Genomic DNA, 15,769 nt, shown 5'->3' with positions numbered 1-15,769 from the left:
CATTCTACCATGACGACAGGGGCGCTTTGAAAACGGCGCTCTCTTTGACGCGAACTTACACATGAGCCGATAGGCCAGATATCTTAGAACGTACCGAAAAGTGGTCACAGGTAGTGACAAACATAAAACAAATTACTCAGTTTCAAGATTAATTAGTTATATTCCTGACTAGTTCAAAACAACGGTTGCAAAATACATAGCTTTTCAAAACGAATTGATGATATTTCCCTTTATAAATATATAATTACTTTCAACGCAACCATATTTGAACTATTTGGACTCGACCAAGTTATTTCTTGGAAATCAACATGACATCTCACTTTGTTGGGGTAATAGGTTGTAGAAATTGTGAAAAGAAATGCAGAACAAATTTATTTCTCCAACAATCTTCATTAAATAGCAGGATTTCAGTTGGATTGAAAATATTCCCCAACAGTAATACATTACGAATATCCATCTTCACCCTGAACTACAACCTGGATGAACTTTTCAGTTTCTTGTGGTTGTCTACGGCTGCCAAACTAGTTGTTCACGGTGACAGTGTCATTTGCAAATTACTTTAACCCAGGGGACAATCTGGTCCTGTCGTTATGTTCAACCTGATAACTAACTTACTGGTGGAAATTAGCCTCCTGGCACAACCACTGCCAACATAAACACCCTGAAGTATGGATCTATAAAGCTTTTTTTTAGCCAAGACGAGCCGACCCTGCACCACATGGGATTTTTGCTGTTTTTTGTGACACTGGTTAAAGTGTGTTTTACTTAATTGTAGGTAATATTTGATAAAATGTTGTGACCAAGTGCTGAAATTGAATTAGATACCTGATTTTGACCAATCAGAATCAAGCATTCTTCAGTGTCATGGCGGAGTGCGTTTTAGTAACGATTAACCAACTGAGACTATAGTCACAGAATAGCGTCACAGAACAGATATTATCATTCAGATTTACACCCACCTCGGTTGCATGAGGCCCTCTATTAGGAGGCTGGTGGGCTTTGTTGCCAGGTTACGGAGATCAAGCTTGCCCTTGACATTCATGTTAACAGTGGCAGCTCCGTGCACGGTGAGGTTGAGGGGAAGCCCTGCACAGGTTGGCACAATGATGCTGCTGTCCAAGAACATCACGCTGTTGGCGAAGGAGTAGTCGTGGTCCTTTGACATCTTGATGAGGAAGTCCAGGAAGTTGAACTTGTCCTTGGTGAGAGGCCAGCTGGACGAGTCAAAGTGCATGTACCTCAACTCGTTACCAAAGATTCGCAGGAACACAGCGGCGTGAAGGTCATCTTTCACTTGTGCATACTGTAACAATATTATGTCAACGTGAGTTACCAACAAGTGACACATTATTTTGTGCACATGAAATGAAATCATATGGAAGCCGTTTGTTTTACTATTTTACTACATGTAATGTGGACATATTTGATGTATACAGCCAGCTAACCTTCTTTTTCATTCTGTCCATCTTTTCTTTACGAACTGATCTGGAATCTTCATAGCCCGTCTTTTTGCTTCCAACGCCAGTCGGGGAATCTGCACCAAAGAAAGATTCCAAAACACTCTCAAGCCCCTCGACACGTCCTCCCATCTCAAACAGGTTGATGGATTGACCAAACAGATCCACTGTCAAGTTCACAGAGGCTGATCGGGGAACGAAGGACTTGGATGAAAATATCAAGTTGCTCTCAACCATTGCACCTGCATTGAATTTCTCCCAGAAAAACGAGCCCTCGTAGTTCCTGGAGAACTTCCTCTTGTCCAGGTCAAACTCTCGCGAGAGTTGCTCGTCCTCCAGTATGTGGCGGATCTGCTGCTTGAGGGGGCTGGATGTTTCCTGCAGGTTCATGAGGTGAGACCACACAAAAGACCCCACTTGGTTGGCCTTCTCCACCTCCAGAGTTGCACGCACCTGTGTCAGGATGGTTTCAACAGGGCACTGCATGACCACCAAGTAGGCGGCGATCCTCACCTCGGCGTCAGATTCACCGTCCATATACAACTGCATAGCGTTGTTTCTCTGTGGAAATAAAATAATTATTAAAACAAAATCAATCGTTTGTTGAAATCCTTCAAGGACTTGTTCAAGCCAGTTTAAAAGCGAGAAGAACATGCTGAATAACTCACATCAGCACCACACGGTAGTCTGCGGAAGGCATCAAGGGCGGCAATTCTGACCTCCATGGGGTTTTTCTCCCTAGTGAAGCACCGTTGCAGAGACAAAGATAACCTATCAGCATTTCCAATGTTGCCAATGGCCCGCAGCGTCAGTAGAATCTGTGCAGAGAAGGTCAATTGCTTATTTTTAATATTTAACCAAACAAACCGGGTTGGATTTTTTATATGTCTGATAAAATCGATTTTGTAGGTTTCTAATCAACAGTATAACCGAAAGCATTAACTGTATTTGAGTAAACATCACAATTAATGTGAGTTGTGTTGCATTGACATACATCTTCTTCGTTCTGGTCCGTCACAACACAGCCTCTGCCAATATCGTTCTCGAGGATGGAGATGATGAGGTCTATGACAGGGACTTTCGTACACTCTGCAGTCTTCACGCAGAAGTTGTTCACCATGGCTGCGACAAGGATCTTCGTCCTCTTTGAGTCGGACGTCAGCATGAGCGGCTTCAACAGATACACATATCAGGTATAGTGGGGAGGTACTACTTATTCTTGTATATAATGACTGCAAGGATGGATGAGGAGGGATTTATGGTTTGATCAGCAACATAGTGGGAACATTTTGTACCATTATGGGGAAACGAACTAGCCATCGCTTTGACCATTAGGCTACCCCACCTCCTCATTTGTGCATGAGAACGACGGATGTGCTGTTTGTGTGTTCGCCGTGTTAGTGTGTACCTGGATCTCAATGATCATCTCTACTGTGGGGTGTTGTATGAAGGCGAGTGAGGTCAACCACATGTCGGCCTGGTTGCTGTCCACATCCTTCGCCGTTATCAGCTCTCGCATCATCTTGATAGCGTCAACTGAGCCAATCATCGGGATAGCATCAATGAAGAACTTCCTGGAGCGGGAGAAGAGAATTTGTTAATAAAAGTGGATGTCATATCCAAGTTCTATGTTTTGTTTGTTTGTTTGTTTAACGCCACTCTCAGCAATAGTCCAACTATATGACGGCGGTATGTATATAATCTAGTCTGGACTGGACAGTCCAGTGATTGATATCATGAGCATCGATCCATGCAACTGGAATTCGATGACATGCATCAACCAAGTCAGCGAATCTAAACACCGGATCCCGTTAGTCGCCTCTTACGACAAGCATTGTCGCATCTTACAAAAAGAAAGGGTTGCTGAAGACCTATTCTAACCCGGATCTTGACGGGTCCCAAGTTACATGTATTTAGGTTCAGCTACCAGGTCATAAAAACCAGGGGATTATCGAAATTGTTTCGCGTTATCTAGGCTTCGCGATAATCATGTGCCGATAATTGACGTGAAATACCAGATAACGTGTCCATACAATGTGTAATTTGTGTACAGTGACACCCTCGTAGTCCGACCGGTATTGTTCCAGGTACAATCGACCGGATTTACAAATTGCAACATTTCCGAATTATGTGTATGCTGCAGTATCGATTTAGTGCCAAAAGTATGTACTACACACTGTTCCGGAGAGTGAGGATTCCGTATCAACTATCGAGATTCCACTATACAAATAATACTAAGATGCAACATGCATTCACACATGATATTAATATGAATGTTCACCTTTCAGATACATGTTCACTTGAAACGGTTCTACAGTTCATGTGAATGTCAGTGTTGCCACCTTAAGGAGAGGAGTGTGTAAGCGTTAACTGGCGTAGGGGAATTAAAGGGTGACTGGGGTTGACTGACTTTCCTATCCTGGAGTTCTTGCTGCATATTTGTCCTGTTTTTAGCTGTCTGTACAGAGCCTGCAGGGACCGGAAGTTGGAGTTCTTCAGAATGTAGACCAGCTCCGAGAACATCTGGGGGACCTCGGGGCGGATGTCCGTCGCAGTCACGCGGCACAGCTCCCGCATCTTGGTGCTGGCGTCACGGCGGTTCACCTCCTCGTCTCGCAGACCGTACGTGTGTTCAAACGTCAGGGCACTTCTACTGGCGACTAAGCCTGCAATGTCCAACACAATCCCAGTTCATTACCTACACTTATTGATAAACGTGAAGATGTGATATTGAGCCAATGTTTGATCAAATTATAATCGAATCTTGATCATAGGTCTGGAAACCATTACTCCATAACTGAGACCCAGGACCTCTAAAAATCGGCCTGACTGTGTCTTTCCCCAACAGCGTGGATCGATGCTCGTGCTATCGACCACTGGTTTGTCTGGTCTTGGTGACGTTGCTACAGGAAGCCGTGATATAGCTGCAATATTGATGATTACGATGTGAGGCAACTATCACTGCTCCAGGAAACGCCTACCTTCCTGACTTCGGACATAAGGCTGAGTTCTTCTGAACTCCAGGGTGTGTGATGCCTCGGTCATAGCTCCATTGTTGTCCTTAGAGAAGGGCCTGAAGACGTGCGTCTCGCTGCAGGTAGAGCGCTGTAGGATACCCTCGCTCGTGATGGTCTGGCTGCAATCGTGGGTGCTCTTCAGAAGGGGGAGGGAGTGCACGGCCTGGAAGTAAGAGCAGGAATTGAGGGAATGTACAAACAAGTCTTCTTGAATGAGGAGAGATTACGCCATATAATGGTCCATTACAGGAATATTATTAAGGCCGTTTCTTACGTTTGGCATCTTGTATGGCAGAGAGTGGAAGGACGTCTTGTAGCCGTGCCTGTTTTCGCACCCAAGCAGATCCTTGCTCTTCTTGATGATGGACGTTCTCCGACCTCTCTGTGTGACCCGATAGTCCGTGAAACACTCGCCGGTCACGTCACTCTGCACATAACACAATACCGTGAACACTACATAACATTTGTTTGTTTGTGTGTTGTTTAAGGCCGCTCTCAGCAATATTCCAGCTATATGACGGCGGTCTGTAAATAATCGAGTCTGGACCAGACAATCCAGTGATTCACATCATAAGCATCGATCCACGCAATTGGGATACGATGACATGCATCAACCAGGTCAGGGAGCCGGACCACACGATCCCGTTAGTCGCCTTTTACGACAAGCATGGGTTGCTGAGGGCCTATTAATACCATGAACACTTCGTAACACAATACCATAAACACAACATTACACAATACCATGAACACTACCTTACACAAAACCATGACCATTACCTAACACAATAACACTACGTAACACATTTATCATGAACGATGTACGTAACCTAATACCATGAAAACTATGTGACCCAATACCATGAACACTACGTAACCCAATACCATGAACACTACGTAACCCAATACCATGAACACTACTTAACACAATACCATGAACACTACGTAACTCATTTATCATGAACATTACGTAACCCAAACCATGAATACTGTGCATTTAAGTGACTCCAATATTTTTTTCGCTTGTGGAGTCATAAATGTAAACACCGATGTGCATACTGTGCAAATTCGTGAAATGTCTGAAATTGTTAGTTTCAACCCCAAGAGGAAATGACTGTGGGGTGTGACCATAGCACACCTAGCATCACCCCCCAACCCCCTACAATGTTCACAGTTATCACTGTGTTCGTTCTCCTAGCCCGGGGTGTTCCTACGGCCTTCACCTACATTCAGACATTGTAAACATCCCAGCTGTCAAGATAATTACAACGTGCAGAATCAGCGGAAACACCTCCTTTGTGTGGAACTGCTCAACACCGCCTAAATGGGCTCCGCAATGTCACACGGAAATTGTCACTTATAACAACGTTTTGAAACAAACAACTACAATGTACATCTTCTCTGCACCGGGGAAGTAGTCTGCTTTGTCCTACAGTGTCAGGGTATGTATGTGATGATGTGACGTGCTTGTCTGTGTTATACATCAGGCACAACATCTCCCTTCCTGTCGTAACACCGAGATCTCACAACCCGACAGTCTCCCTTCCTGCCGTAACACCGAGATCTCACAATCCTGACAGTCTCCCTTCCTGCCGTAACACCGAGATCTCACAATCCTGACAGTCTCCCTTCCTGCCGTAACACAGAGATCTCACAATCCTGACAGTCTCCCTTCCTGTCGTAACATGGAGATCTCATAACCCTGACAGTCTCCCTTCCTGTCGTAACATGGAGATCTCACAAAACTGGCAGTCTCCCTTCCTGTCGTAACATGGAGATCTCACAACCCGACAGTCTCCCTTCCTGCCGCAGCCCTGGCAGTCTCCCTTCCTGCTATAACATGGAGATCTCACAATCCTGGCAGTCTCCCTTCCTGCCGTAACATGGAGATCTCATAACTCTGACAGTTTCCCTTCCTGTCGTAACATGGAGATCTCACAAAACTGGCAGTCTCCCTTCCTGTCGTAACATGGAGATCTCACAACCCTGACAATCTCCCTTCCTGCTGTAACATGGAAATCTTACAATCCTTACAATCTCCCTCCCCGCCGTAACATGGAGATCTCACAACCCTGACAGTCTCCCTTCCAGCCGTAACATGGAGATCTCATAACCCTGACAGTCTCCCTTCCTGCCGTAACGTGGAGATCTCATAACCCTGACAGTCTCCCTTCCTGTCGTAACATGGAGATCTCACAAAACTGGCAGTCTCCCTTCCTGTCGTAACATGGAGATCTCACAACCCGACAGTCTCCCTTCCTGCCGCAGCCCTGGCAGTCTCCCTTCCTGCTATAACATGGAGATCTCACAATCCTGGCAGTCTCCCTTCCTGCCGCAGCCCTGGCAGTCTCCCTTCCTGCTATAACATGGAGATCTCACAATCCTGGCAGTCTCCCTTCCTGCCGTAACATGGAGATCTCATAACTCTGACAGTTTCCCTTCCTGTCGTAACATGGAGATCTCACAAAACTGGCAGTCTCCCTTCCTGTCGTAACATGGAGATCTCACAACCCTGACAGTCTCCCTTCCTGTCGTAACATGGAGATCTCACAACCCTGACAATCTCCCTTCCTGCTGTAACATGGAAATCTTACAATCCTGACAATCTCCCTCCCCGCCGTAACATGGAGATCTCACAACCCTGACAGTCTCCCTTCCAGCCGTAACATGGAGATCTCATAACCCTGACAGTCTCCCTTCCTGCCGTAACGTGGAGATCTCATAACCCTGACAGTCTCCCTTCCTGTCGTAACATGGAGATCTCACAAAACTGGCAGTCTCCCTTCCTGTCGTAACATGGAGATCTCACAACCCGACAGTCTCCCTTCCTGCCGCAGCCCTGGCAGTCTCCCTTCCTGCTATAACATGGAGATCTCACAATCCTGGCAGTCTCCCTTCCTGCTATAACATAGAGATCTCACAATCCTGACAGTCTCCCTTCCTGTCGTAACATGGAGATCTCACAAACCTGGCAGTTCCCATACTCTATCCACCTTTTCAATTAGACATTAACATGGCAGTATTATTTGATTGGTATGTACTTTTTCTCCGACGTGCCCTACCCTTGCTACGTATTGCTGTGATGTCCAACATGCTGATGTTTCCCCTCTGGTCCTTCTCGGCCTTCTCTCAGCATATACTCACCTCCTTCACTCTCTGATCTCTCTCAAGATCTGCCATAGAGTTCTGGAAAGCTGACAACATGGCTCTCTTGACGTTAAGGGACCACGCGGAGTCGTCATCTTCAGGGCAAATCTGTTCCACTACGCCATCTTGGAAGGAGAACCGCAGTGGGTTGGCCTCCAGGGCCCGCCGAAAGTCCCTCGTTTTATCTCCTGATGTCATTGGCCGAGCCAGCACTTGCACGCCAGACAGCTGTGGGGGTAGATAGGGGGCAGAATAAAACACACAATTAAACGATGACTGACGACATACACAATGACTTGAACGACCTAATATTAACTGGTTATAACGATATCATACAGTACGACGTTAGAAAAGGTAATGTTTCCTTTGTTATGAGACAAAACCTTTGTGTTTGTTTGTTAGTTGTTTAACGTCGCTCTCAGCATTATTCCAACTATACGACGGCGATCTGTATATATAATCGAGACAATCCAGTGATTGGCATGATCATGAGCATCATGGGCTACAATGACATGCATCATCCAAGTGAGCGAGCCTGACCACCCGATCCCGTTAGCCGCCTCTTACAAGCGCAGCGTCTCTTGGGTTTAAGACATGTTCCTTTAGGTGATCCTTATATCCATTGACATTACTTACCGTCAGTATCATCTCACACGATGTCAAAGCTTCAATTGTGACGTCAGCTTTGATTCCAAGTCCGGCGTGGTCCTCGGCTGCTCCCGACATCGTCGTTCGCGTATTAGCATTGTACGTGTACTCGTACGTTGACCCCGCGGCGTACTTGAACTTGGTGGCGTCTGGGAAAAATAGTCATGTGTGTGTGTACAAAGAGGGCATGGGACCTTTACCATTCATTGGCTCCAGTGTATTTCTTCTACTCCAAGGACGTAGATCTGTATAAACATTTCTACAATTAGACTGATGTGTAACCCCCTCAGAAAGATAGTTATCTGACAATAGCGACGAAATAGCTGGCACCTTGTTGAATATTGCACACACGGAAATGTCGTTGGCTACGACATACAATCCAAGGTGTCCATGTAGGACATTAACCCTTCCGAGTTCGGACACCTAGAGCTTGGGGTACGGAGGATGACAGTGACATTAACGATCTGAGGTTCTTACGAGGCACAAATATTATGGCCAGCCACAAAATCATTTCCACACGTAGAGTTACCTTTTAAAAATTGCACTTTCGTTATTTTATCCCAAATGTCAAAACACTTCACTTCAGTCTAGATTGTCATTGTTTGCTTGGTGCTAACTGCATTATGAATTTGCCTTTCATGTAGGTAATTTCTTATTGCCAGTGTAACGCCCAACCTCCTCCGTGTCGGCTTGGTGGTGTGATTAGGTGCGAAGAACAAGAGAATAAATATGATTGACCCGAATTGTGACCAGTAGCGCGTACGACCGATTCTATGTAAGCAACAGGCACACACTGTCCGCTGTCGAGCAGGGAATCGGTTCCATATACAGCGGGATTGCCTAGCTAACGCCATCATGCCTGTCCCACCTGATGTGTTTCTGTGGCACAATCTTGCATTCACTGAACACGCATAGGAAAGACTTTAATGTTATATCAGATACGGACGCAATATTTAGCATGTCAGTACTTATGATGGCCTTTTAAAACAATTATTTGGTCCTCGGCGAAAATGTGCTTCCTTGTTAACTTTTACCACTGTACGTCTACCGAGGTGATAGGAGAGGGGAATAACGAAACAGCAAAAACACCCACATAACGTTTACTAAAAAGAGAATAAAATTCATCAAGTCTGTTTGTTCACACACAACAAGGACACTTTCTCTTTGTGTTTGAATGCAATACGAAGCTTGGACAGGTCGCTCCTCCCCAACAGCTGACCTGAGATAGTGACCGTCATTGAAACAAGCCAGATCTTATCAACTACTAAACCAACAAAATCATCATCATCACCATCACCATCACCATCATCCAAGGTGTGGGCTGACTGAAGGTGGTGACAAAGGTTGCTAATCATACCTCACTGAAGATAACAGTTCGTGTGTCATTAACTAGCCCAATGGTTCATGTTCCCACCTCAGAAAACGTCCAGGGCATATCCACAGAGACCAACTGAGCACGTACCGCCATCTTGCAACTCGGCCTCAGAGGGGACAACACGGAGAGGGCGGACTCGGCACAGTAAACCAGCGTTAGCCGGCTTCCAATAACTTTGACTACTTCATAAACGTCAGGAAATAACTTAACATGATGCAGCCATGCCCAAATAAAGTTATTTAATTTTTCCCTTAGGTATTGGATAAGCCGACAGGAATGCGTCAATATTATTTAACTGCCATCTGCTCGTGCTTTAGAGTTGTGTTCATAGTATTATTTGGGTTATCATTGTTTGATAGCGTCCTAAGTGGCCTATACTTCTAGTTGACCAACCGTCAGGTGACAGATATTCCAGGACACAGTTAGTGATATAATAGGGCACAGTTATCGCAGATGGGTTAATGAAAGAGTCGCCATCGCGGCCCCTGACATCAGCTATCTGGCAAGCACTGAAGGTCACGTGGACGGCTGAAAGTAGCTATCAGCCCATCGGTGATCACATTCAGATATTTAACTGAAGCTTTGAAGGAGCCTTTGATATGATATGATGACACAACCCACAACGGGGCTTTCTTGTAATCCAGAATACTGGTTGGGTAGAATCTCCTCAGCATAATATAGCAGTGCTGGAATCAACCCACGTACATCTTCCCGAAGCAAGTGAGTTAACTGACTTTAAAAGTCCAGTTTCCACCCTTGCCGAACTCGACTGGAATTACTGGGCTCGATCGTAGCGCCACCAGTGGCTATTACCAGTTATGTCCCTTCTAAGCCTCCCCTATGGACAAATCAGATTCCACCTCTCGTATCACTTGTGTTTGCTTCACACAAACTGGTGGCGCCCAATCAGGACGATCTGATCGATAATCAAGATCTATATTGTGATAAAACGGGTCTTACATCGCGAAATGCATCAAATCTCGTGAGCACCTTGATTAAAAAGATTTGGAAAATATCTGCTGACAAAATCCTGCAATCGACCGAAATCTGCAGGACAGTTTACGAACCGGATTTCGATTTCGGTGCGCTATTTTGATTGGACTATGCATAGACTCGTTTGTCCAGCCAAAATGTAACTCCATTATACCAGCCTAGTTCGGCAAGGGTGGAAACTTGACTTTTATAGTCAGTTAACTCTCTTGCCTCGGGAAGATGCCCACGTATGGCACCCTTACATTGTCGCCTCTTTGAGCATGTGGACAAGGCGTCATAGCTTGGTCTGTGGTTCGAATCCCTTCACAGAACTCAGACATTGTATGACCGCTACAGTTATATCAATGGCAAAGATTATAATCTTTTGACCTCACACTATCATTCAAGATATTAATCAGGCCACATCATGCGGCAGGCGTGATAGCTCACCATACCCGTATCATTGATACAAGGTGCGCAGCTACCGATAACCGATCTCCATCTAATCACCTTCTCGCAATGTAGCACTGATAACAACTAACGTTTGTCTCGTAATTAGTTCTTAAACATTTGTTTAGGAGTTGAAACACCGTGCCTATCTAATAGCTTGTGTCCGGTCTTATTGTAAAAACAGCATGGCGTAGAAATGGTGGGCACAAAACCGTGCCAGATACACGATGAGTTGGTCGTGCGCGGTCAGGAGATTCTGGTCAGAAAGAATTATTTCGTTGTCGGCACCGTGTATGTCGATGCCAAGCTGATACCAGAGACCATATGCTGATACATTCTGCTGATACATTCTGATAATCGCTAGCATGCCCCATGGACAGTACCTTGTAAACACACTTCATTGAGGTGGAATCGGCCATATTTCTATGCACCACCCATTAACCATCAACTGGCGGCAGATACAGACATCGCTAGATCTTGACAAGATTCCACGTGATTACAGCTGACCCACACCTGAACTTGGGGGAGGGGGGGGGGGGGGGGGGGGCGTGGTGGCAAGGGACGTGTGGCCAACGAGAGAGTTCTGGCCAACTGTTCGCCTTGAACTACATCTGACATGTGGGATGAGGATGATTTGGTCCTCATGTTCATGGGCCACTAGACTTTGGACCTGGAACTATGCTACGGTTTCCGCAGTACGAAAACGAAATTAAATTAAAAATAAAATATATGTTGTTGGTTGTTGGAAAGAGATGAAGTTCCCAAATCATCACAGGATATACACAGATAAAGGAGGTGGAGCGTGGAATGGTAGGGGGGCAGCGAACAGCACCACCCTTGTTGGTGTAGGGAGTAAGCTAATACTCTATCAGAACCACCAGTTCGGCGACACAGGGCAGGCATGGCAGGGAAAGGGTTATGTTTTCGTCAAAATCTGAAACCTAAAACCAGGAACTTCAAGGAATTAACACTTTGAGTGTCACATGTGTCAGAAGATAAATACATTTCTACACCCCGGGTATCTAGGTGGCACCCGGGGGTTGCCTATTTCCTCCACACCAGGGAGCTCTCTGTTGGCGTGTATTGTGTCGGGACTTCATTAGCATCACGTTGGGTAAATCTGTTACAGTTGACGGACAAAGGGTTAATGAGATCAGCTGATGAAGGATGTAAACACACTCACCATTGCACTGACTTGCACATGACGTCGGGTCCCTCGCATCTCGCTGGATGATTGGACCTGAAACAGAGACACGTACAACTTGGTTGGTCGAGATCAATCACACACACAGCAAAAACAACGCCAAATGTCCCACTGTTGGTGACTTCTTTAGGTGGGTTTGGGTGTTTATGCGTTGATTGTAAGGGAGATAGAGATGGTTGCTGTTGACCAAACTTAATATGTATTGAAACGATGTCGACAACTTTGTTGGTGCAAACGATGCCAGTTAATATAAAGAACATGATCACCATATAATATATTCAATATAATAAGGCAGAAGGTTTCCAACTAGTTTTTGAGGCACGTATACGGTTCTTTGAGTGTCATTGTAATTTAAATTTCACATTTCACTTTCCTGCGTGGATTCATGTTTAATTGTTAGTTGAGAAAGCTACCCCAGGGAGAGCTGATAACAGTGACAGTGTATATACCACTGTCTGGAGCAGTTGGTCTTGAACGCGGTCCTTTGTTGGCTAATCGTGTGAATTCGTAGCTATTTACATAAAGATTTGTGATATGCCTGGGTCCGTCTAGCAAAGCAATATGTAATTCAACCAGCGTTTTATAGAGAGTGTAGGACTGGAGGCGTTGTCCTACAAACTCATATGGCACCCATACCATATCCTGCCGCTTGGAAGAAAACCTGGGCCGAGTCAAGGCTTGCCTGTCTGAATATACCACCCATTACATGTGTAGATCAACTCAAGAAATATTATTTATGAATAAAAATTATTCCATAAATGTGTAATTGATATATTTATATCACGAATTATTTCTAAAGAACTGCAGATTTTAAAAATTAAATGTTAATTGTTAAAAATATACGATATGAGGTACGTACCAGCTAGTGCTCCTGCCGCGAAGGCTACAAGCAGGATCAGCTTGGGCTCCATCGCGCGCATGTGATTGTGACCTGCGTGATAACAGTCGGGCTTTTATATCACCAATGATTACAATTAAGTCCAAAGTCAAACTTTTCTCCAAGCTGTTTGCATCCTCACGGAGTGATGTTGCTGATGTTGCTCAGTGCGAGGCAATACCTCTACTGGCTTATAGTGCGCAGATCACTCGCACTTGGCAGCAACACGGAGGTCAAGGGTGAAGGGGGGGGGGGGGGGGGGGGGGGGGTGTCAGTCGGGGGGGGGGGGGGGGGGGGGGATTTAGGTGATGGGGAGTCAGCACTCTTTCTGTCAAAACATTCACATATGTGTATTGCGTAACATTATATCACTTCATGCCCCTTCACTCAGTGTCATAGCAAAGGGTTCAGATTTAGATATTCCTACGTACCAAAATGTTGACAATGTTGACGAATTGAACATAAATGTATAATAATTAAGATTTTGTATACATACATATATTCCATTGCATACCATATATAATCTCACAGAAACTGAAAACGGAACATTTATTTCACAGAAATGTTTGGCTGGTTTATTCTGTGGATACCATTGTCATGTGACATCGTAGTTAAATGTTTGTGTTGGGTTAAAATGTTTGTCGTATCACAGAGAGGGACAACCAAATGGTCATTATCTTATTCTTGTTACTCGTCGATAGAAACAATTCACCATAAAACTGTTTTGTCTATTGTATATGTAATTGTTGTTTGATAGTGTTTGTGGGATAGGAACTATATCAATGGTGGCTTATGTCGTGTGAGATATCACTTGTGTATTGTCTCGTGTCATGAAGTACATATGATGTATGAACTATAAGTAGCAGAGATAACAAGGATGTATATCCATTCATTTGAAATCAGGAAATATCCTTTCAATACTATTAAATTCTCCTTTCTACACTTGCCAGAAAAGATGGGTCATATGCCATTTAAAGTCACACTGACAAACGTTTATCACGCGTAAGATTATCAACTGAATCGTAACTAAAGATTTCATGGGAAATAATGGTTTGAATCGAGCTAACGCTACAAAGGTATATTTAACATCATCGTTTAAAATGAAAGACAGTCTTACAGGAACACTCAAACAGAATAGACACTCACACCCGTGTGTTGTATACTGAATCACGGACTAACACCCACTCACACCCGTGTGTTGTATACTGATTCTCTGGACTAACGTCCACTCACACCCGTGTGTTGTATACTGATTCTCTGGACTAACGCCCACTCACACCCGTGTGTTGTATACTGATTCTCTGGACTAACACCCACTCACACCCGTGTGTTGTATACTGATTCTCTGGACTAACACCCACTCACACCCGTGTGTTGTATACTGATTCTCTGGACTAACACCCACTCACACCCGTGTGTTGTATACTGATTCTCTGGACTAACACCCACTCACACCCGTGTGTTGTATACTGATTCTCTGGACTAACACCCACTCACACACGTGTGTTGTATACTGATTCTCTGGACTAACACCCACTCACACACGTGTGTTGTATACTGATTCTCTGGACTAACACCCACTCACACCCGTGTGTTGTATACTGATTCTCTGGACTAACACCCACTCACACCCGTGTGTTGTATACTGATTCTCTGGACTAACACCCACTCACACACGTGTGTTGTATACTGATTCTCTGGACTAACACCCACTCACACCCGTGTGTTGTATACTGATTCTCTGGACTAACACCCACTCACACACGTGTGTTGTATACTGATTCTCTGGACTAACACCCACTCACACACGTGTGTTGTATACTGATTCTCTGGACCAACACCCACTCACACCCGTGTGTTGTATACTGATTCTCTGAACTAACACCCACTCACACCCGTGTGTTGTATACTGATTCTCTGGACTAACACCCACTCACACCCGTGTGTTGTATACTGATTCTCTGGACTAACACCCACTCACACACGTGTGTTGTATACTGATTCTCTGGACTAACACCCACTCACACCCGTGTGTTGTATACTGATTCTCTGGACTAACACACGCTCACACACGTGTGTTGTATACTGATTCGCTGGACTAACACCCACTCACACCCGTGTGTTGTATACTGATTCTCTGGACTAACACCCACTCACACCCGTGTGTTGTATACTGATTCTCTGGACTAACGCCCACTCACAACCGTGTGTTGTATACTGATTCTCTGGATCAACAGCCACTCACATCACCCTACTCCTGCACCATGACCGTGGAATATATTTATTTTATGAAAAAACATAATCTAGAAATGCAAACAAAAGCAAGTCTAGCCAGCTCAAGCTAGCTCTGAAATCAGCATAGGGAATTATTTTTTTAGAGTCAAGAAGGATCTTGTGTAATATAAGATTTCAGAGACTAAATGTTAGTCTAACATCACCCGTGAAGGTTAGATTTTATTTTCAGCAACCCGTGCTTGTCGCAGGAGGCGACCAGCAAGATCGGTTGTTAGGCTCAGTTATGCATGTCATCGCATCTCAATTGCGTAGATCAATGCTCATGATATCAATCACTGAATTGTCCAGATTCGATTAGACATAGACCGCCGTCATATAGCTGGAATAGTG

The 15,769-nt window shown here is 44.8% G+C and overlaps 1 protein-coding gene across 1 annotated transcript in view; it reads right to left on the bottom strand.

Annotated features, from left to right (window-relative positions):
- Positions 1–13,332, bottom strand: part of LOC139478226 (uncharacterized) — a 36,496-nt gene extending 23,164 nt beyond the window's left edge. Inside the window, exons 1-12 of the mRNA XM_071260626.1 lie at positions 13,127–13,332; positions 12,247–12,303; positions 8,255–8,415; positions 7,616–7,846; positions 4,749–4,901; positions 4,439–4,637; positions 3,868–4,123; positions 2,866–3,031; positions 2,452–2,628; positions 2,126–2,275; positions 1,446–2,018; positions 960–1,303 (exon numbers count right to left, since the gene is read on the bottom strand). Coding sequence (XP_071116727.1) covers positions 960–1,303; positions 1,446–2,018; positions 2,126–2,275; positions 2,452–2,628; positions 2,866–3,031; positions 3,868–4,123; positions 4,439–4,637; positions 4,749–4,901; positions 7,616–7,846; positions 8,255–8,415; positions 12,247–12,303; positions 13,127–13,187 — 2,528 coding nt within the window. The 5' untranslated portion in view covers positions 13,188–13,332. The remainder of the gene's footprint in view (positions 1–959; positions 1,304–1,445; positions 2,019–2,125; positions 2,276–2,451; positions 2,629–2,865; positions 3,032–3,867; positions 4,124–4,438; positions 4,638–4,748; positions 4,902–7,615; positions 7,847–8,254; positions 8,416–12,246; positions 12,304–13,126) is intronic.
- Between the last annotated feature and the right edge of the window lie 2,437 nt (positions 13,333–15,769).

The sequence above is a fragment of the Haliotis cracherodii genome, unplaced genomic scaffold (genome assembly GCF_022045235.1).
Source record: "Haliotis cracherodii isolate W230 unplaced genomic scaffold, xgHalCrac1.p SCAF_4, whole genome shotgun sequence".
Taxonomy (NCBI): domain Eukaryota; kingdom Metazoa; phylum Mollusca; class Gastropoda; order Lepetellida; family Haliotidae; genus Haliotis; species Haliotis cracherodii.
The sequence above is the reverse complement of the archived record's forward strand: the minus strand, read 5'-3'. Positions and strand labels throughout refer to the sequence as shown.